Genomic DNA, 22,645 nt, shown 5'->3' on the forward strand with positions numbered 1-22,645 from the left:
TCTTCAAATGATCAAACTGTAGTAATAAATAAGTTACAAATAAATAGACAATAAATATATTCAGGTGATAAAGAAATAAAAATATTATCAACTTTATATTCAATCTTATCTGAAGGAATGGCTTTACATTTTTGTCTAATCCAAGATAGTCTTGACTTGTTCTTATTAAACAACAATTTATAATTTTGCAATGAAAAGTGAAAGACAGATGACACAGAACATCTCAAATATGTCACTAGGAAACACATTTACATAATTATTGTGACATGGCTTCTGACAAAAGGCTTTAATTCCATAATAAAAAAATAGAATAAATAAAATCTAAGCAGTTGCCTAAAGCCAAACTAAAAGCAGGTAAGCAGGCTGCTTTCTGAGTTATACCTGCATCTTTCACATCTCTCATCAGTTTTTATGTTTATCATTTTAAATCTATACATTTTTAAGGTGCAGTTTCAGTGTTCGGTGTCTAGTTAATTTGTGTACATGCCCTCTTAACTCTCCATCAAAATAAATATTTTAGAAGATGTCATATTGTGCATTGTGTGTGTAACTTTAACTTTAACCACAGGACTACGCAAAACTTGAGTCTCATCAAATTTCTTTATCTTTTGCTTCAAAGATTACTACCTTTGTAATTTTCAGGCAAACTGGTGCAATAGTTTTCTAGAAATAACTTGTCAAATAACTAATTTAACAATTTTACCTTCAGCTATAAAACCGGCAATATACAATGTTTGATAGTGTTTTGTATTACACAATTCCCCAAAACATGGACCTGTGTGGGACCTGTGATCATTTGTCCTTGAAAACGTTTAGCAAGCTGAAAAAGTGTTGGAGAAACTAAACCATAGAAGGCCTAAACAATTATTTACTGCTGAGAGATTCTTCTAACTTGTACCATTTACCATATGTAAAGTATTCGGTTCACATCTCCTTTAGAAACACCTTCTTTTGAGCCAAAATGCTATTTTGCTTCTGTGAAATTGATATTTTTGATTTTTTTTAAATGATGACGATAAAGAACAAATTTGATCTTTGCCACTAGATGCTAATAGCTGATTTACAGAAGAGAAACATTAATATGAGGTAGTCATGAGCACTAGGCTGAAAACGATAAAGCAGTCATTCTGAAGAGGTTCTTTGAAATGCTAAAAGAAAATGAAAATTGAAGGAAATTTAAGAAGATCACGAGAAAGTCTGACTCTTCTGAAGCAAAATATCAAGAAATGAGTGGTTTAAGACTTTTGCATAGTACTGCACTCTGACATTGTGTACGTAAATATCGGTCACATCACACTGGGAAAAAAAAAAGTTTAAAAAGCTCATTTGTAAAGTTGTACCAATATAAGCCCTGACTATAGATCCAGATGGAGGTCACTGTGAGAAAGAGGATAGTACTGGTCCTCCATGCCAGACTTGGTTTGATGCCTTTGGGCTACTAGTCTCTGGTAGCGAGCCTGTTGCTGGTGATCCGGGTCAACGTTCACCCAGCTGTTGGCCACCCACTTCACTCCTCGCCTGATTGGACAGTCACCCTGCAGGGAATACTCATCCAACTCGCCCATCCAACCTACAGAAGCCAGGAAAGAAGACAAACTGCATGAAGATAAACTACAAGAAAAACTGCATGAAGACAAACTATAGTGTTAGCTTAGAGCTGTAGGCACTGGAGACATGAATGCAAGATGTGGAAAAGGAAAAAAGTAACAAACGCGAATGCTCCAATGAAATACTGTTTTTAAAGCTGTACAAAGAAAAAGTTTTCCCATTTTTAATCGGTGTAGGATCGCTGCCTCTCAACAGTTTGTAGTTTTCTCTCCAAAGTGTTTTCCGTGAAGACAAGTTTAGACTGGAGGCAGAATAACTCCTGTTATGCAACATGCATGTGAAAAACATCCTTGTTAATCCAAAAGATTCATGATTTTAGTGACAATACTATTTTTTTTCCTAACAAATGTTTTCTCCATCTCACATGATGGGTTCACAGCAGGTGGTAGCATTTCCTCATGTTCCAACATGTTTTCTTTCAGAATCCAGTTTTTCATCTGAAGACCTGAAGATAAACATCTGTCCCTGTTGGTTGTGATTTCCTAAGTACTGAGGATGATAACATTTCCAAAGTCACTCCAGTTGTACCTGAAGTTAAACTCTTCATCTCTGCAGTCTTGGTAAGTTTGGTGAATTATTAATCATCTTTAGTTTGAAAATATTTACACCCATAGTACTGACCTGTTGACATTTATTCAAACATGTTCTTACTGCAGGTGTTCACAAAATTACAATCTTAATATTTCACATGTTTTCTAATCTCATACTGGCTTTTTAGGCACAGGATTTAAATAGTTTGTGCATCATTATTATGCCGGTCAAAGTGACACTAGGATTAAAAAGATAAACTTGTTTCAACATGAAACATGTTTGTGTCTATTTGGATTCAGTCCTAAAGCCTTGCAACACAAGGCTGATGACAGATTTTTACCAAATCAACATATTACACAATATACCGGTAAGTTTGAATATGATATACAAAAAACCTTTTTTATCGTATTTTACCTCTCCCATCAGATAAATGGTTATACCAGAGGAGAGCTGTCCCAGTGGTGGGCTTTATTCTCAGATTCCCTTTGCCACATGTCTGTTGGGTGTCTGTCAAATCAACTCCCTCCTGGATCAGGGCCTAAAATACAAAACAAGCAGCTTCAGACTAAATTTTGTGCATTTCATCAACATTTTTGACCATTTTAACACATCACAAAACAACCTTCTTCTAAACAAATCTACAGTTAACATAATAATGTGTCAACGTTAATGTCCGTTTTATTTATAGAACGCATTTAAAAACAACAATGTTGAACAAAGTGCTTTACAAACAGGAAATCTAGCGATACAATAAATGAAAGACCAATCAATAAAAACTACAGGTATAATAAAAGCACAAACTAAAACAAGAAAATATCAAAACGTAAGAGATTCTCAAGGAACCCAAGCCGAACTTGAGTTAAAAGCCAGTGTAAAAAAAGTGAGTTTTTTGTGGGATTTAAAGGACCGAACGGACTCTGCACAACAAATATCAATGAGCAGGGAGTTCCAGTGTCTGGGGGCTGCCACAACAAAAGCCCGATCCCCTCTGTGTTTTAATTTAGCCCTCGGTTGCACTAAAAGCATCTGACTGGAGGATCTTAGTGCTCTTTTCGGGTTGTAAACGTGTAAAAGATCCATTAAATATCTGGCTGCCAAGCCACTTAAAACTTTAAAAAGTCAGTAAAAGAATCATAAAATCGATAAGAAAACGAACAGGCTGCCCGTCGGTTAAAACAGGAGTGATGTGGTCCTGCCTTCTGGTTCCTGTGAAAAGACGCACAGCAGCGTTCTGGATCAACTGCAGGCGATGGAGAGACGATTGCTCCAAAACTGAAATATAACAAGCTACAATAGTCCAGTCTGGTGGTGATGGACTGAATAAGAGTTTCGAGGTATTTAGGAGGAATATAAGATTTTGCTTTGGCTATTAGACGTAACTGATAAAAAATGGTTTTGACAACCGAGGATATTTGCTCCTCCAGCTCAAAAGAACAGTTTAAAAACACTCCTACATGTTGTGACAAACTTCTGTTGAAAGTGACACAATTTCTGATTGAACAAAACTCACCTAAACTAGGGAGTTTTGATTTGCATGTTCCTAACAAGTCGTTTGTTTTTATTTTTTTTATATGATGAAGTATTTCTGAATGACATTGATTGATTTGACAACAGAACATTTTGACAACAATCTACCTGCTCATCGTAGGTACGATTATCTGCTACAGGGAAGGTAGTTTCACCACCGTCCTCTGCAGAGCTGAGGTAGAACACGACGGTCAGGTACCTGGAATAAAAGCAGACAGGAAGCAGCAAACACATACATTGTAAATGTTTTGTTTATTGCTCTGGACTTTTGGTTAAACTCCTAAAACAACAGCCTTTTTTTTTTCATACATTTTCATTTAAAAGACAAGAACAAAAATGATGCCTTGGCTTGTACCCATTTGAATAAAAAGAAATAAAAACACAACATGGCACATACCTGCATGAGACCTCTGTGAGAGCAGACGCGTTTCCTGCCAGGCGTGTGTGTGCACAGGTGGTCTCTGGGTGGGAGGAGCTGCTGTCGTAGTGAGCGCTGCTGAAATCTCTGTGCTCATAACAATTCACCTGCAGCGGTTCACTCAGCTCCACCAGTGAAGAGGGCAAACGTGTCAGGCTGATAACTCTTAAAAACAAGACGTAAGAGCAGAAAGATCCACTTTAATATCAAAGGGTTTGAGTTACTAAGAGAAGCACGACACAGTGTGTAGGTGGAGACCTTTTCCGGAGTGTCTGCAGCACGTGGTGAGATCCTGGCCCTTGGTAAAGCCACGTATGCTTGCTTCTCTGTTTAAAGTTACTATAGAGCCTTCCGCTTCGCTGTTGTTGTGGACGCCTTGACACATCGTATACCCGCCTGAAGTCCCCCAGTGTCAGCATCCCTGCCAGGCACAGAAAAGTAGAACAACTATTATTAATTTCAGTCATGGAGCACTGTGACTCTAATTTAGTGGAATGCAGTCTAGAGTCCACAGCAGTTTAGCTCGTTTCCCACCTCAGTTGTTTTCCTCTTTTGTTAAAGCATGTGCTGCTACGCTGAGATGAAACTGTCTGCCCCCCACCCCAATCAAGTCCCCAGGAGCACCACGCCCCAGCCGCAACAATACCTCTGGGGTGCCACATTAGAAGTGGCTGGGGGAAGGGGTTGGGTTAATCAAAGAGAAGTGTGTGTGTGGGGGGGGGGGGGATGAAAGAAAAAAAAGTGGGCGAACAAAAAGGTTTTAATGAGATGGGACACGACACAGCCCATCCGGATGTGCAGAACGCCTGGCACAATGGTATCAGGTCAAAGTTGTGCCGCCCCACTTCCTGCCTTACCACTCAAACACTTGCACGCAATCGCAGATAATTTACTGTGCGGGCGACAGTTTACTGTCTTTTTACTTAGATTACACACAGAAGTCAGAAGAGGACAAAGATATTCTGGAATCACTGACTACAGATCAAACGTCTCATTGTTTTGCATCGATGATCAGAGTTCATTAACGATGGTTATTTATTTTTTTTAGTTTATGTTAAAGTTTTATGACTCAAATGATTCTCTTTTTCAAAATGAAGTCAGTTCCAAATGTAGACACACGTGAACTACAGGAGCACAGACCTGTTGGACAGACTTCCAGACCAGTCAGGATCTGCCGTAAGTTGTCTGGGCTCAACCAAGTTCCATCTCGAGAACGTGAATGACTCAAAATCTGGAAAATAATATTTGACACGTTACTAAAACAACAATATTTTACGTATCACTAAATTTGTTATGAAAATCTGCACTCTTCCTTCAGCTACATGGAATATGAATGATCTGTGTTTCTCTATCGTCACCTCTTGTTTCTGAAGAAACCCATCTTGGTTGAGGTCCAACAGACTAAAGACCTCTTCTGTGCTGAGAGAAAGTAGTGGCTGGTTTGACTCCTGTCCCTGGCTAGGTGTTAGCGGCTGGCTGTCCATCAGACCCTTGAGCTGAGCCAGCTGCACCACCACACGACACTCCTCCTCTGACAGAAATCCAGGGATCTCTGTCAGGAAAAAGAGACAGGAACAAAGGCAACTTGATGAAATAATTTTGTTTGGAGACGGTGCAAAATTAGTAACATTTACTTCATATCCTGCTGCTGCATCGCAAACAAACTCAAGATGAAAGTAAGGATTAAAGAGCTCAATCTGGAAATGGGCAAGGATAATCATGTGGAGTGTGGATGGATTTAGACAGTATTTGCAGATTGTTGTTTCTAACACCTCGCACCATAAAGGTTAGCGTGTGAAATCCAATCATGAGATAACAAAAGAAACTATAATATAAATACAATAAGCCTAAACATTTGTTTTTAATTGCTTAAAGATACCAAAATTCTATTATGGACAATATGTGACTTATATTCAATTTAGAAACATTTTGCTTGAAAGTTAAAACCTAATATTCTGCAGACAAAAAAATTTGAACTAGTAATTGAGTGAGCAGCTTAAAATGAGTTAGAAAGATCTGTCAGCGTTGACTCGATCAGTCAGAAGATTAAACTGACTGGAGTAAATAACAATTAGGTCTGAAAGAACAGGAACTCCTTAAAGACAGTGTAGATAAACTGTGTAACCTAATGAGTACTAGCTATTCCCCTCTGGTATTGGGCATTAAGTCCCCTGTGGTATAGCCTGTCCCAATGGTAGTTTTAATAGGCAACAACACTAGACTGTAGACTTTAGGAATGTCTGCTAATATCAATTACTACAAAGAATAAAAATATTTAGAATTAGAAATGCTCCTTTTCATTCAACCTTTATTTATACAGGTTAATCCCATTGAGCCTCGGGGACTCATTTACAAGAGACCCGATTTTTAACAAAGAGTGATGACAACAGTGGACAACAACGACAACAGTAGACAATCATCAAAGAAAGCATACAAATTCAGAAGAACAAGTGAAAGAAAACATTATTAAAAAACAAAACAAAAACAGCTAGGTTATAAGGCGATGTAGAAAACTAAAAACAGGAACATGTCTGCATTGGTTTTTGCCATGAACTTAGCAGATGTTTGAAGCCACTTAGAGAGGTCAAGGTCAAGAGTTTCAGATCCTTTTGCAAGATATTCCAGGAAATGGGAGCAGAGTAGGAGAAGGTCCTTTTGCCTAGTTCAGTCCACACTGAGGGAACACTGAATATAATAATGTTCTGAGAGCGCACGCTGTAGCTGCACTCACGCAGAGACATGTAGGAGGAGATGTATGAAGGAAACAGAACAAGAAGTGATTTAAAGATTAAAATGTACCAGTGAGAAAGTCTGCGTGAAGTTGATGATGACCAGTTAACCAGTGAATACAGGGTGTAATGGTGGGTAGTACGGTAGTTACAGCCAGTTATGAATCTTAGCACATGATACAGCGTCCAACATCTGCAGGGTTCTTGTAGGAGCATTCATGTAAATAATGTCACCGTGGTCAATGGAGGGAAGGAAAGTCGCAGTTACAAGGTGTTTCCTAGCATTCAGGGTTAGACAGGATGTTTCTGAAAAAGAAATCCAGTTTAACTTTCAGTTTCCTTACTAAGTTTTCAACGTGGAGCTTAAAAGAGAGATGCGAGTCAACCAAGGTACCCAAATATTTTTTAGGAATCGAAAAACTCAATAGGGACACCATTTGAGAATAAAATCGAAGGAAGAACTACTGGGACCAACTTCCTGTTTGAAAACAGCATCCCCTTGGTTTTGTCAGCGTTTTAGGACAAGTTTGAGACTAAACAAATCTGACTTTATGACGTCAAAAGTGGATTGCAAAAGCTGGAAAACCTTAGCAACTGTTTTAGTTCAACAATAAATAACTGTATCATCAGCATATAAAAAGGTAAGGATGCATCAGGGATGCTCTGACCTACATTAGCTAAGTAGATTGTAAAGAGGGTTGGTCCTAAGACTGAGCCTTGTTGTACACCATTGTTGACTGTTAAATAACTGGAAGTACTACTATTATGTTGAACACATTGCCTCCGATCTGAAAGATAGTTAGAGATCCAACCGAAGGTATGTTCAGAGAAAGCAATTTCTGAGAGCTTATGACACAAGATGTCATGATCCACAGTGTCAAAAGTTTTAGACAGGTCTAAGTAAAGTGCAGCACAATAATCCTTAGCATCCAGTGCTTCAATGTCACTAAAAACCTTCAGTGAAGCTGTCATTGTGCTGTGTTGTTTCCTGAAACCAGATTGATGGAGAGGTCAGATGTTAAATGAGTCCAAATACTTTTTGATTTATTCCTAAATTGTTCAAACTAAATTTAATGTTTATACTGAACCAAGGCACACATGAAAACTATTTACCATGCTTTTTTGTTTCCAATCGTTAGAGCTCCTCACAAGTTTTTTTTTTCTTTTACATAATTTAAAATTTAAACCTCTATAATTCAAAAGTACCCCTTAAAAAAAGGCACAATTTCCAAGTTTAAACTCCTGTCATATTTACTTCTTTCCTTTGTAAATAAAACAAGGTTTTACAAAATTTATTGTATTTTATTCTTAATTACAGTTTGCACAGCATGCTGACTTTTTCAGAATTGGGATTGTAATTAAACCTTTTTAGATATTAACATGAAAATGTACAAAGAACTATTCCATCATGTTCCCAGATTGCTGCTGAAATCCATGTCTCGCTGTATTTCCCCCTAAAATAAAAGACTTCCGGCAGGTTGGCTGCTCGTACAGTGGAGGCATTGTTTGCCACCCGTGTCTTTTACACTGTACCCTCGATTAATCCCCAGTGTCCAGTCAAGCCTCATTAATCTGGATAACTGATATGAATGATGAGGGACTGAGCCTTCCTCTTCTCCCTCCCACTGCCATTGCTCTTTCTCCCCCAGAAAGGAAGTGACCTGCTTGTCTGAACAAGAATCAGGCCACGGCTACACAGCAGGACGCCATTTATTTTTGTGCCCTCTGCACAAGTTCATACACACATAAATGCTCGTTTAAAGATCACTTTTTGTCAACTTCTCTTAAGGTTTTATTGGTCAACAATGCCCTCAGCCTGCAGGCAGACAATCATTTCCTTACTACAACAGGCATGTTCAGTCGTTGGGTAAGTTATCATTAATAATACAATAATTTGGAATCTTATCTTTAGGGTTGAATGAAAAAAGTAAAAAAAATAAAACAAAACAAACAAAAACAAAAACCAGGTCAGAGCAAAATGGGTTGAAATCAGGTCATAAAACATGGGAATGAAAGGGAAAAGATTTGTTTCTCAAACTCTAGTACCTTTCATTTTGAGCTACCTATAAAAAGTGGTAAAAATATATATACATTTCACATTATTTTTCAGTTCTATTAAATTATCTCATATCCACTGAATGGATATCTCTTCTAGTGCCCCACCCCTTCTCCCAGTACTCCACACCGCCTCCTACCCATTCCTGGGAAAATCTGTTTACTGCCCACTATAAATGCACCTATTCTGCCTTCCTCTCCTCCACTGCCACAAAGAGGTCATTATTTCTGAGAACAGAACTCAGTTTCAGGACGAAAGTCCCATTTAAGTATTTTATAGCTAGAATGCCTTCCTGTTCAGTTACTCTCTTTTTTCTTCTGCTTGCTGGACCCAGCAGCAAGTTAGTCAGTACTGGTAGAGGTAGGATGGGGTTGGAGGGCCATGTAAGGACAGAAGGGGGGGATCGATCTGAACTTACGAACAAGGGTGGAGATAAAGCTGACAGCAGGAAAAAAACTGAAACTGGAGATAAATCTGCGTTTAAACCAGGAGTTACAGCAGAAGAAGTTGGGAAAGTGTGGCAGGACTTGGGTACCACATCTAACTTCAGGTCCACATTCTCATTCAGCGACAGTCGACGATGGGAACCTCGCATCTCCTCTCACTGTGTGCCCATCCCAACAGGCATGGCCTTGTGCCTGAACATAAGCTACGACACCATGAGGATGCCAAACCTGCTGGGCCACGAGTCTCCAGCCGAAGCTGTGCAACAGAGTGCCAGCTGGTTGCCACTCCTTGCCAGAGAGTGTCATCCCGACGCCCGCATATTCCTCTGCTCTCTCTTTGCTCCCATCTGCCTCGACCGGTATGTTTACAAAGTCAAGCCCTTTAAATATACCTATTAGTTGTATGAACTGTGGCTTTTGAGACACAGTAGTGACAGCAAAAGTATAGTTTTATCAATACAAAGCACAATTTTAAACAGTTAGGTTAATTGCTATGTTAAATTGGGGCAGTGTCCACAAAGGAGAACACCTTTTGACACTTCTGTAAACTGGCGCTAGGCTCTGGTTTCACACAGAAAATCTAGATTTATCATACGACCACCATTTTCCTTTTTGTCACATAAGCACCATTTAGTTGAGAGAAAAAAAAAAAACGGACACAAAATATTTTCTAACCCAAAGATGTGTGTTTTTGTTAACATATATTTCTCTGTGTGGCTCTTTTAATAGGTTTATTTCACCCTGCAGAAGTTTGTGTGAATCTGTGCGGGACAGGTGTGCCCCAATCATGAGTTGCTATGGCTACCCCTGGCCTGAAATCCTCCGGTGTGACCAGTATCCCGCGGATCATTTGGTGTGCATCTCCTCAGTCACCAACACCACTGTTCACACAGCGGTAGGCAGAGGTAAGAATCTACAGGCATAATTAAGCTGACTTCATTAAACCAATCAATTAATTAGTGGTCCAACTCTTTCAGTGCCTCAGGCAAGCTGCCGGGATTGTGAGCTGGAGGAGGGCTCTTCTTCAAAGGACACACTGGAGACCTTCTGTAAGAGTGATTTTGGTGAGTACAAGCTTTCCTCCATCCGTAACCACACTCTAGACCTATTTTTGTTTATAACTAACTAAAGTCAGCCATTCAATAAACAGATCTTACTAAAACAATTTGTTTATCTGCTGCCTTTCCAGTAGTGAAGCTGCGTCTGATGAGGCTCAAATACAGTCCCGTAAGTCTTTCTCAGTTCTCACTAGCTGCCAAGCTGGACGTTCTAAAGTATGGGCCCCTCTTCGGGGGGCACATTCGTTCCCGTATTGAGCTGTGGCTGGAGAGGGATGCAACCTGCGTACAGAACATGGTCCGTCAACATCCACGAGGCGGCACCTTCCTGGTGTCGGGCACGGTGCACGGGGAGCACCTGGTGGTCAACAAGGCTTACGTTTGGCAAAGACGAGACAAGAACCTAATGGCGGCTGCACAGAAATGGAAAACTCACAGATGCAGGACTAATGTCTTATTTTAGTGAAGTTTAACTCAACTGGGCAGCAAACTCTGGTTAGGAAGTACAGTTGAGAAAATTTCCATAAAGCTGCAACTGTAAACAATTTGAATGATTTTAAGCGAGGGAATAAAAAAAAAAAAAAAAAAGAAAAAAAATTTTTAAAAAAAGTGCATCAAAATCTAAAAAAAAAAAAAAAAAAAAAAAAAAAATCACATGGAAGAGAAAAGTTCTTAAATGTTGCTAAACGTAAATACTGTAATTGTACACTATGAGTCAGAATGCTGGTGTGCACATTTGTTTGCAGCATTTGTTTCTGTTGGTCTTTTTAATGAAATGAATAAGCAAAATACAGTATGTTTCTAAACGGCTCTCATAAATTTCACAAATTGTAACCTAGATTTAAAACAAGAAGACGAACTAGATCTAATTTAAAGGCTAATAATAGCATGATTATCGGTATGTGAGCTGAGCCAAATTTAAGAATACGATGTTAGGACACACCTTGTCAAAAAGATTTAAGGAAAACTGTGAAAACTTGTATTACTGACCAGAGTGACAAGTTATATTACCCTTTCCATAATCCTGTGTTCAACCCCATTGTTGCTTATGTGAAAATTATTTTCTTTAAAAATATCTGAAGTGTGTGTTTCTTTAATGAAGATGATTTCTGAGACAACCTTTACTCCTGAATGTCTTTGTATAATAACTGGTACTTTTATTGAACAATATTCCTTCAACTTGTGAAATGAGAACTTTGCAGACATTACAAGTAGCTGAACTGCCTCCATTCCGCCCCAGTCTACAATATTTACATACCAGACATTAAGACAAACAGGTCCCTGGTTCAAACCCCGGTCCAGGGGCCTTTCTGGGTGGAGTTTGCATGTTCTCTCCGTGCATGCGTGGGTTTTCTCCGGGTACTCCGGTTTCCTCCCACAGACCAAAAACATGCATGTTAGGCTGATTGGTAACTCTAAATTGTCCCTAGGTGTGAGTGAGAGAGAGAATGGTTGTTTGTCTCGTTTGTCTCTATGTGGCCCTGTGATGGACTTGCGACCCGTCCAGGGTGTACCCCGCCCCTCGCACAGTGATTGCTGGACATGGGCACCAGCGACCCCCGTGACCCAAAATGGAATAAACGGGTAAAGATAATGGATGGATGGACATTAAGACAGCATTGTACCATTCCCTGAGCTCTTTGTTTATAACATCTCTGTGGTAGCTAATATGAAATAAATAAAAATAATTATTTCTGTGCTCAATACAATTCACACAGAGATGTCATAAAAATAAAAGAGATCAGAATATCATCCAGCAGTCAGTCATGCAGTCACTAATCACAGCATATATTTCAGCACACTTACCAAACAGCAAAGGTTTCAGGCTGAGTGTCTTCATCTCATGTAGTCTGTCCGGTACAATGGACACCTGCTGAACGTGTCCAACCTGCAGGCCCACAGATAACAGTTCTATTATATGATGGCATGGAGCCATTTTAGTGATAAATAGCATGTAATATCTGTACAACCCCTGGTAAAAATCAGGAATGACCACTCTTGCAAGATGTTCTTAACAAACGACAAACATGCCACAAAATTATCATTTTTCAAAATTACAACCCTAAAAATATAAAATAATTGTCGTCAGTCAATTACTTTTTAGATTAAGAGGGAAATATTCACTTTTCTCATAATTCAATAGTTTTTTTCTGCTCAAACTAAAAAGTAATTGCACTCTTCACCATCAGAACTTTGTCGCACCACTTCTGGTTTTAATAACAACTTGAAATTATCTGACGCATGGACCTAACTCATGACAAACAGTATTTTTCATCAAGCTGGCTCCAACGGTCTCTTGTCAGATCAGTGTTGAAAGGTTGGAGCCATTTTCTTCAATTTCCACCAGAGATTGCCAACTGGATTGAGATCCGGATTACTTGCACTACTACCATTGACTTTTTGTCTTTCTTGAAGGAAAGTTTTCACATGGCCCGATGGCAACATGTATTATCTTCTTTAAAAAAGTAAGTTTTCATCACCAAACATACTTTCAATTGATGAAGTGAGACAAGTGTCCAAAGTTTTGACATAGATTTAGACATTTATTGAAAATGTAATGACTGCCATCTATCCTGTGCCTTTACCTGACACGCAGGATTAATTAAACAATAGCTGTGCACATTTATACATTTTCTTCAGGCAGTCGTCTTCACAATCTTCTGTTTGGGTGTTAATGAAGGCTTTCATTGAACTTTTTAGTATGTAAATCCCATTTCTTTTCTTTGATTTCTTACAGTTCAGTCACAGACATTAGCTCTATTCCTGCCCACTTGTTATGCTTTGTTGTGTAATTTCTGTTTTCAAGACAAATGGCTTCAAGTTTTCCATCTTGACACTTTGATGTCTTCCTTGGTCTACCATCATGCTTTTTTACATCCTTCCCATTTTGTTCTCGTGTTGGAGCCAAGGTTCGTATAAATCTGCTCTGCTCAACAGCTCTCAAAGGTGTGTGCACTCTTGTTTTAATTGGACTAAACAGATTTAATCTGATGGTTGTTTGTTTTACAACTGCAAATAACAAGAGTGGTTCCATAAATTTTGCCAGCAGTTGTAGTTTTGCATATCTTTGTAGCTTTATGATCTGATTGTATACATTTATGCTATTGGGTTTCTAACAAGGTTAAGTCAGGTCATCTGCATGGATTCTTCTTTGTCGAATTCAACAAAGAAGAATCCATCCAGATGATCTGACTTAACCTTGTTAGATTTTTCTACCTGGATTATTGAGCATGCATCAAGACGTAATGGGTTTCTTCATTTAAGTCATTTCAGCTATAATGTGGTTTGAACTTGTGTTATTACGTAGCTTGGCTGTTGTTAGGTTAGTGACAATTACTTTTCATGTGATCAGTGTGTTATGAGTGTTTGCCTGTCTCTTACCCGTATCCCCTCAATACGATGGAGACTGAAACTCTGGCTGTAGTCCTCCTCGTCCTGCAGCTTTTCGAAGGATGGAGGAGCAGGTTGGGGTAGACTTCTGCTGTCACGGCCTGGAGCAGAGGCATCCCCGTCTCCACCAACTAAATCCGCCGGGCCGTTGTTGTAGTGCACGTACAGCAACAAGCCGATAATATTCAGGATGTACACATGGAAAAAGACCATGACCACAACGAAATAAGCCCGAGAGCACACACTACTTCTCTGGATGTGCAACCGCGTGGACCGAAAAGGAACATTGTAACGTGATGATAGTGCATTTTTGATTATTTGGAATTCCTCTTCCTCCTGCTCCAATAAATCCTCCTGAATCTCTTCCATTTTTTCCACCGTACGATTATAAACCAATGTCAAAGACAACAAGAGTCGACTAGGTTTGTTTACCGTCAACGTTGGTTGGCTGATCTACATTAGCAAAACCTTAGCTGTCAAGCTAACTAAACCAAACCACAACGCAAACCTCTAGGTGGTTCGGGAAAAAGCGATTCCGTCAGTGCAGCTTCGAGTAAACAAGTAAATATGCCAGTTCTCGTTTTTATTAACATATACAAGTGCCATCCTTACTAATGTCTCCGATCCTTGTTAGCTAGCTGGCTGATACGCTATCCTAACAACACGCCTAACAACAGGACAGAGTAATGGACTGCACCCCATCCTCAGCCCTGCTTACAAAGTGGCTAGCCGGGTGGGCGGAGTTTGCACTTCATTCCAAGCGGTAAGTGGAAGAATCCCACATTCTACCCAAGTCGCCAGCCGTTTAATTAAAAAGGAACGCGCCGGTAAGCGAACGTAATACATCTACAAAACAGTCGTTCATGTGCTGCTGTAAATTGTTTGCGCCCTCTATCGATCAATGCCAGAATAACAACCATGACAAGCATATTCTTGTCAATGTTTTCAATTTATCAATACTGTAATTTTAACCGTTTTAAAAAATATATTGCTGACATTGATTTCACATACACAGATTTCTCATTTAAAATAAACTACAGGAGAAGGTTAGAGGAGCAGTGTTCTTTTAGGAGCGACTCAAAAATCAGAGACTAGTTCATCAACAATTTCCTGCGGGACCAATAATGTTCCATAGGCGTAGCCAGGATTTTATGAGGGGCGGTTCGTTTGAAGAAAAAGTGGACCTGTAGGACTACTCTGATTGGTTCATTGGCGGTGGTACACATAACTTCAAATGTGTAAACAAGCTAATTAGCTAGCTAGTTAAAACACTGCTGTGTGAGGTAAATCTGTGTTACCAAATAGGCGGTTGTGAGTGGAGAAAGAGCAACACACTGAGAGGGGAATAGCGTGTGTGTCCAGTCTTCTATTCAGAACTCATCCCAGACACGAACGAACACTTCGGTACTCCCGAGTCCCGCCCGAACATACACAAAAAAAAAAAAAAACACCGAAGAAGAATGAAAGACGTCATCCTCTTAAAGGCACAGTACCACTCCTTAACTCTAACAACATAAATGCAAACTAAGCCCGCAAATAATAACATTACTTCAATTGCAAAAATAACTCATCTTTTTACTTTGCTTTGTTAGACATTGTTTTTTATGAATGAAATTACTTCACCTCGCAGTTCTATATCTCGCGGGAGTTGTAGGTGGGACTTCATTGGCAAAGTGGGCGGTTCGTTCGAACCCCCCGAACCCCCCCTGGCTACGCGCATGTGTTCTATCTTATCTTATCTTATCTTATCTTATCTTATCTTATCTTATCTTATCTTATCTTATCTTATTTAAGGTTAGTTCGCAATGTTAAAATCATCTCATGATGAGCTCTCATGTTCAGGCACAAAACTGAACAAAAGTGATAAAAGCATCAAGGTCTAATGAAATACAAAAACATTAAATAAAAACATCAAAATACCTCTTTTATTTCTAAAATGCAGTATATTATATTAGTTCCACTTGTATTTTTCTTGTTACTTTTACAACCTTTCCATCTTGATGAAACAGGTCTGCAGGGACTTCTGCATCTACTTGTGTTACACATGATAAACTAAAACATATGACCTGGATGGCAGGCACAGAACTTTCTCCATCTAAACCATGACAAAACAGAAGTTTTAATCATTGGACTGGAGGTTCAAAAAGAAAATACAATTCAGACATTACAATCTTTGTCTTTAAAACCTTGCAAAAAAAAAGAGGCCTTGAGCTGCAGAGAATGTTGTTGTTTTTAAGAGCAGGCTCAACACCCATCTTTTTAACTACATTTCCTGAACTGGTTCATCTCTGTTCAGTCTATACATTTTCCATATATTATTATTTTTTGTTTTTTGTTTTTTTGTGTGTTGTTTACTTTTATTTTGTGGCTTTATTGATTATAATTCTGTACAACACTTTGAGCTGCTTTTAGTATGAAGGGTGCTTTATAAATAAAATTGATTGATTGAGTGACCTAATATTTTTCTCTATCTCTTTTCATTTGTGATTATGACGGAGATAATAATGAAAATGTTTTTCACTGTCAGTCTTTGGATGTTAATGAGTGTCATTGTTATAGAATGAGGAAATATCTGCTGCTTGGAACTACCACAGAGACTGGCTTTGGGACTTGGACAGGTTTGTCTTTCTGCCAACGTGTTTTTAAAGTCAAGTCAGATTTATTTATATAGCACATTTAAAATAGAAATAGTTACTAAAGTGCTTAACACAGCAGTGAGTCCAAGATTGAGTCAAAACATTCCCAGATGAACAGTGATATTAATGAAAGGGAGGGTTTTATGGCTATTTTATGGGACCTACAATTGGAGAGGCTAAACAAAAAGTTCATTGTTCATAGTTTCTTCTTACTATACACCCCTGTTTATGTTGATATTTGTACGGTTTCATCATCACCTAATTTACTTAATTTTCTGATTTAGTGCCATTCAAAGCACCCCCCCCCCCCCCCAAAAGAATTTGATATAAAGTTTATTTGGCCTCTGAGTGAAATCAATCTTCAGTTCTTTAAATCGACCACACGGTGGCGACAAAGGAGAGATACCAGCTGCCACTACAACTGTGTTTTCTAGCGTTACAGATCGCATTAATAAGTAGCTTTCTCTTTTTACTTTGGCCCCCTCCCCCATAAAACATGAAAATAATCATGTGGATTGCCCTCTTGTGTGCACGGTTTAAAAAAAGAGGACATCCATGCTACTTTGTGTAATAATTTGTTTTATTAAGAGACAACTAATTGATTTGTTTTGTACATTTTTAGTTGTACTACCTTTAGCTAAGCTTTAGCTATTTTAGCTATCATTTTGCTACTGTTAGCTTAGAGTTAAGCAGAACCTTTGTTTAGACTGGTTAATCCCATTGAACCAAGGGGACTCAGAGACCTGAAGTTAGCATGCGCTACTAACTTTTAACTAGCCATTTGCTGCTTTTAACTAACCTCTACTTTTACCTAACTTTTAGCTAATCTTTTACTACTTCTAACAAATGTTTCACTACTTTTAGCTAACATTTTACTACTGTATTTTAAGCGTTAAGCTTTTTGCAAGCCTTTCGCTACATTTAGTTGACATTTTGCTGCTTTTAACCTTAATGCTACTTTTACCTAGCTTTTAGTTACTTTTAGCTAGCCTTTTTCCAACAAATGTTTCACTACTTTTAGCTAACATCTTACTAGCTTTGAGCATTTTGCTGTTTTTTCTAGCCTTTCCCTAATAGTTGCAATTTTGCTGCTTTTAACTAACCGTTTGCTACTTTTGCATAGCTTTTAGCTACTTTTAGCTAACTTTACTTGTTTTAACAAATGTTTCACTACTTTTAGCTAGCATTTTACTATTTTAAGCTTTGAGCCTTTTACTAGCCTTTTGCTACATTTAGTTGACATTTTGCTGCTTTTAACTAACCCTTTACCTAGATTTTAGCTACTTTTAGCTAACTTTTCACTGGTTCTAACAAATGTTTCACCACTTTAACATTTTACTATTTTAAGCTTTAGGCCTTTTGCTAGCCTTTCGCTACATTTAGTTGACATTTTGCTGCTTTTAACCTTAATGCTACTTTTACCTAGCTTTTAGTTACTTTTAGCTAACCTTTTTCCAACAAATCTTTTACTACTTTTAGCTAGCACTTTACTATTGTATGCTTTGAGCCTTTTACTACTTTTTGCTAGCCTTCTGCTTTTAGGTAGCATTTTTCAAATTTTAGCTTTTAGGTAGTGTTTTGCCTTTCAGCTGGTTTTGCTCTTTTTGGATTTTTACTGGTATTGTGATTATTTCAGGTTTTTACTAACCATTTGCTGCTATTACCAAATGTTTTGTTAGTTTTTATTTGACCTTTTGCTTATAGCTAGCATTTAGCTAGTATTTTGCTTGTTTTAGCTTTAACAAGTCAGTTTCAGCTCGTTCAGGAAAGTCCAGTTTTCATGATAATGCATCACTCAGAGATGCTCCTGTATTTAAATGGGTATTGGATAATGGCGGCTCATTTGTTTCATCTTTTTTTTTTTGGGGGGGGGGGGGGGGGGGGGGGGGTGGATATTATAGGGGCCTAACACACGCTCCTCTCACGCACGCACACCCCTTGCGGTGTTTTCCGGGATCACGCCTCTGCTTCCACTCGGGATCCACGCAGCGGCAGCGGCTCATCTGGCTCATCATCACCGGACGGGACGCGGCTCCGGAGCGAAAGTTGACCCAGAAGAATGATTTACTCCAGGCTAACGAAGCGCTCCGTCGGGCGGCGGGACACGGCGACACGTCGAGCGACTCTGGGATAAGCGACATCCGACAGGGGCAACGTCGTGCTTTCGGACGGGGAAGTAGTTGCAGGAACTTGTCGCAGTGGCTTCATCCCACCGGATTACCGCACGCGAGAGGAACAATAGTCTCCTGCGGCAGGATCAGCAGCAGGTCGGTGTGGCTCTGTTCACGGCGGGCCTCTTGCCCCTCCACCTTTAACACATTATTCACACACTGCAGGTGTTTTATTTGAACCTAAATATGTAAATGGCGCAGCACTGAGTGTGGGAGTCTTGGCGGCTCGGATGATTGTCCCTCAGCTCCTCCAACATTCAGCGGGGCAGCGTCAGCCCGTCTGGCGGCAGAGAGTAACTTTTTGTTGCCCCAGCCTGACTCTCCTCCTCCCGGATGTGTGCGTCAGGAAAGCCCGGGGAGAGAGGGACTGACCGAAGCTCCAAAGGCCCGGAGGAGGTGGAGGAACCTCCGGATCATCAGGAGGTGGAGGTGCAGTGTTCTCAGAGCGCCTCCTCATCTGGGAGGATCGTTTAGCGCTAAATTATTTATGCGCATCTCACTGCGGGATGTCCAGATTGGAAGCTCCGAGTCTGCGCATCAAAGCAGACATTAAACACGAAGAGTCCCAGAGTGTTTGGGTGGTTGATGGTTTTATGACTCAGATACTACTTGTTATTTTCTTTTAGCTCTTAAATGGGTTCGATTTAGTGGCATTTGTATCTTATTATTATTTTTTTTTCTGTTTTACAATGTGGTCTGTTTTTGTCAGCATAATATCCCCTAAACCACTGGACGAATTTTATTGAAACTTAATGAAAGCAAATTTGGAATCAGATTCAAGATGGCTGCCAAGGCCACACACAAACAAAACAAACTAAGACAAACATCACACAAATGGCTAAAATTCCTCCAGTGTTGCTGATGTTGAGCTAAAATTTGGTGTTGATCTCAAATTACGAGTGCTAACAGACTGTACAAAGTTTGCCATAAATTATTTGTAGAAAACTATCTGTTAGCAAAATATCTTGTGAACCACTACACAGATTTTCTTGAAACTTTCAGGAAATGATCTGAAACTACAAGTGATTTTATGTTTTGGAGCTAGCTCTCTTTAAAGATGGCTGACACAGCCACATGTGACATGACCTTAAAAAACCAGGCTGTAAAATAAAATTAACTTAACATTGGCTGTAATTCAGGTAATCGTACAGGTAGTGAGTTGAAAGTTGTGACAGTAGCTGAGATTCATTTAAAAACATATAGTGTGGCATCTTGCAATATTGCATGGGACATTGTTTTTCTTTTTCCAGTGTTTGACCACACAGCTACAACTTTGCCCTCGTTAGTCTAAAACTCCCGTATGCAAGGTGGTGGATTATACGCATCTCTTAAAGGAATTACAGGCCTGCAACTATTATTGAGGCTTTATGAGAACCGTTTCTAATTTTTGCCTTCAGAGGAATATTCCTCTTGTTGGTTCTGGACAGTAAAAACTCGCTGACCACAGGAGACTGCTGTAATTCCTCTCATGGTGAAGAAAAGCTCTTTTTGACCCGAGGAGGCAGGAACATCACTGTCGGTCTCTACAACCCAGAGACATCTTCATGAATGATGAGCTCAAACATGGAGGATTATCCTCCCGGTCCACAGCACTCAAGAACCAAAAGACCAGATAGACTAGATTGTGACAGCAAACGCTTGAATGTGGAAGACTAAAATCAAAGTGAATCTGTACCAAGACGGTGGGAACAAAAGAGAAGATATTTAATCATGGCCTCTCTCAAACATGGTGGGGGGCAGTGATGTGGTCTGGTACATTAAGTAAATCTACAAATATGATTTTAGAAAATTCAAAAGTGGCTTTAACTCTTGTCAAATTTACATATATTGAGCTTATCTTTGGTGCGATAGTAGCAGAAAATCAGTCCCATCACGTGATTTAGTGCTTGCAGATTATAAAAAAAATTAACTTTGGTGATGGTGATTAGAGGCAGCACGGTGGCGCAACTGGTAGAGCTGCTGCCTCTCAGCGACAAGGTCCTTGGTTCAAACCCCGGTCCAGGGGCCTTTCTGGGTGGAGTTTGCATGTTCTCTCCATGCATGCGTGGGTTTTCTCCGGGTACTCCGGTTTCCTCCCACTGACCAAAAACATGCATGTTAGGCTGATTGGTAACTCTAAATTGTCCCTAGGTGTGAGTGAAAGAGTGAATGGTTGTTTGTCTCATTTGTCTCTATGTGGTCCTGTGATGGACTGGAGACCCGTCCAGGGTGTACCCCGCCCCTCGCACAGTGATTGCTGGACATGGGCACCAGCGACCCCCGTGACCCAAAATGGAATAAACGGGTAAAGATGATGGATGGATGGATGGATGGATAGTGATTAGACTATATGCATTTCTTCAAGGAATGCTAGTTTTATTTAATGATGTTACTACAGATGGAAGTAATACTCTAGTACAGGTCCCAACACTGGTCCTCGAGGAACACTATCCTGCATGTTTTAGTTGTTTCTCTGCTCCAACACACCTGATTCGTGTTTTAATTACTTCCTCAAGTTGTGCAGAAGACTGTTAATCATCCATTCATTCAAAGCAGGTGTGTCAAAGCAGGGAAACGACTAAAACAATGCAGGATGGTGTTCCTCAAGGACCATGGTTGGGATCCCCGTTATATAAACAGAACAAAACTTTCAGCCAAAAATAGTTTTTATCTCAAAAACTGATCATATCTGGCTTCAGAACAGATGATCAACGAAGTGAAATGGAAGGTGCTGCACTTTTCAACAAGTAGTTTTTTCAGTTATGCATTATTTTTTAATATATTGCTTCACAAATTAGGAAGGGATTTGTTTTGACCTTTGTTCCTTTTGGTTGTTCTTCGGTCTCTTTCCATTTCTTCTCATCAACTTCCTGGACATTTAAGTCGTGATGGAGGCGATGCAGAGGAGAAGTCATCGGGTTTGTTCTGAGAGAAATGGACGGTTGTTCGCTTTATCTGGCTACGTGTGCGTTCGTGTGTGGGATTCTGAAGTTGGGTAGATTTGTGCATTACTCATGCATCCCCAGGCTGCTGCTGCACGGACAGCAGTGTTTGGAGTGGCTCCACTCCTCCACTGTGCCACATTGCATGTGTGTGCAGGCATGCATGCATGATTCATGCATTTGTGAACTGCAGGAAAATGCATGCTTGTAAAGGAAGAGAAGGAAAGAAAGAAAGGTGGAAGGATGAAAGATTTTTAGGACTGAAAAACAAATGCAATCTTGATTGGAAAAAAAAAACATGTATAAAATAAAAAAAATCCTTGAAAGCAAATGATGCAAGGCTATTAGTGCATCTGTAATGTCAGAAGAGCTTTTGTGTGTGTGTGTGTGTGACCTCAGATCCATTCATTGTTTTGCTTTCAAGAGACATAATTAGAACAGGAATCCCAGGGCCAGACTATCAGGACTGCATGATTCAGGGCTCTGTGGAGACCTACAAACTGGAGGGATGAAGTTTTGAAAGCTGACATGGGCATTTTTGAGTGTGCGCGCATGTGTGTGTGTGTGTGTGTGTGTGTGTGTGAACTGAGATATAAATTGTGTTGTGAATTTTCATGTCTCTCCCCGTCTCTTTTTTTTTCCGTCTCTTCACCTCAGAGACAGAATCTGTGGTTCTGGCCCGGGCCTGTAACCTAGCAACCCAAATGGTGTGTGTGTGTGTGTGTCTTGAATAAATCAGACTTTCCTCTTCCTCTTCCATCTTTTTTTGGAGTGTGAGAGTTCACCTCACCTACCAGACGACCTCCGTGCAGCTGCTCTGCACGTGTCGTGCATGTGGAAACATACGCTCATAGGTTGCTCAAAGAAACGGACGAGTCGCTTTGTAAGACTAAGAGGTTTTATTCCTTTACTTCTTTATGTCACTTACCTTGTTAACCTTTGCTCTTCTGTGTTTGTTGTCATCACACTGCTCCTGTTTCACTTCTTATTGTTGAGCTGTGCTGCTCTAAATCACATGAAATGCCTGCGTGACGTTTGAATAAGTCGGACAGTGAAAGTTGTCTCCATCATCTGTTGTCCCACTGATTAGCGCCACTGACTAGAATTGCCACTTTGACAGTGCTACGTGAGGCTTGTGACTGCCGTCTTGCTAG

At 39.8% G+C, this 22,645-nt stretch overlaps 3 protein-coding genes across 3 annotated transcripts in view; 2 read left to right on the forward strand and 1 right to left on the reverse strand.

Moving 5' to 3' along the window:
* Positions 1-1,249: 1,249 nt before the first annotated feature.
* Positions 1,250-14,457, reverse strand: LOC119417585 (transmembrane prolyl 4-hydroxylase). The gene is made up of 9 exons (XM_037684826.1): positions 13,755-14,457; positions 12,180-12,261; positions 5,443-5,636; positions 5,225-5,315; positions 4,343-4,505; positions 4,064-4,249; positions 3,775-3,865; positions 2,554-2,677; positions 1,250-1,570 (listed from the first exon to the last, which is right to left on the reverse strand). The coding sequence occupies exons 1-9, from the start codon at positions 14,130-14,132 to the stop codon at positions 1,356-1,358; spliced, it is 1,524 nt and encodes a 507-aa protein (XP_037540754.1). The 5' UTR covers positions 14,133-14,457; the 3' UTR covers positions 1,250-1,355.
* LOC119417584 (secreted frizzled-related protein 2) lies at positions 9,154-10,976 on the forward strand. Its single transcript, XM_037684825.1, has 4 exons — positions 9,154-9,674; positions 10,045-10,220; positions 10,293-10,379; positions 10,505-10,976. Exons 1-4 carry the CDS (start codon positions 9,154-9,156, stop codon positions 10,834-10,836), a joined length of 1,116 nt encoding a protein of 371 aa, XP_037540753.1. The 3' UTR covers positions 10,837-10,976.
* A 3,899-nt stretch (positions 14,458-18,356) lies between the features above and the next one.
* Positions 18,357-22,645, forward strand: part of LOC119417586 (cyclin-dependent kinase 17) — a 49,770-nt gene continuing 45,481 nt past the window's right edge. Inside the window, exon 1 of the mRNA XM_037684827.1 lies at positions 18,357-18,666. The gene's annotated coding sequence lies outside the window, so the exon portion shown is untranslated. The remainder of the gene's footprint in view (positions 18,667-22,645) is intronic.

This window comes from Nematolebias whitei, chromosome 11 (genome assembly GCF_014905685.2).
Source record: "Nematolebias whitei isolate Nwh7 chromosome 11, NemWhi1, whole genome shotgun sequence".
Taxonomy (NCBI): Eukaryota; Metazoa; Chordata; class Actinopteri; order Cyprinodontiformes; family Rivulidae; genus Nematolebias; species Nematolebias whitei.

Coding starts and splice junctions, on each gene's coding strand:
- LOC119417585 (XM_037684826.1), bottom strand. CDS start 14,132: ATGGAAGAGATTCAGGAGGATTTATTGGAGCAGGAGGAAGAGGAATTC. Junction 4,250..4,342: donor CTGCAGACACTCCGGAAAAG/GTCTCCACCTAC, acceptor CTTGTTTTTAAG/AGTTATCAGCCTGACACGTT. Junction 1,571..2,553: donor CCATTTATCTGATGGGAGAG/GTAAAATACGAT, acceptor TGGCTTCTGTAG/GTTGGATGGGCGAGTTGGAT.
- LOC119417584 (XM_037684825.1), top strand. CDS start 9,154: ATGCCTTCCTGTTCAGTTACTCTCTTTTTTCTTCTGCTTGCTGGACCC. Junction 9,675..10,044: donor GCTCCCATCTGCCTCGACCG/GTATGTTTACAA, acceptor CTCTTTTAATAG/GTTTATTTCACCCTGCAGAA. Junction 10,221..10,292: donor TCACACAGCGGTAGGCAGAG/GTAAGAATCTAC, acceptor CAACTCTTTCAG/TGCCTCAGGCAAGCTGCCGG.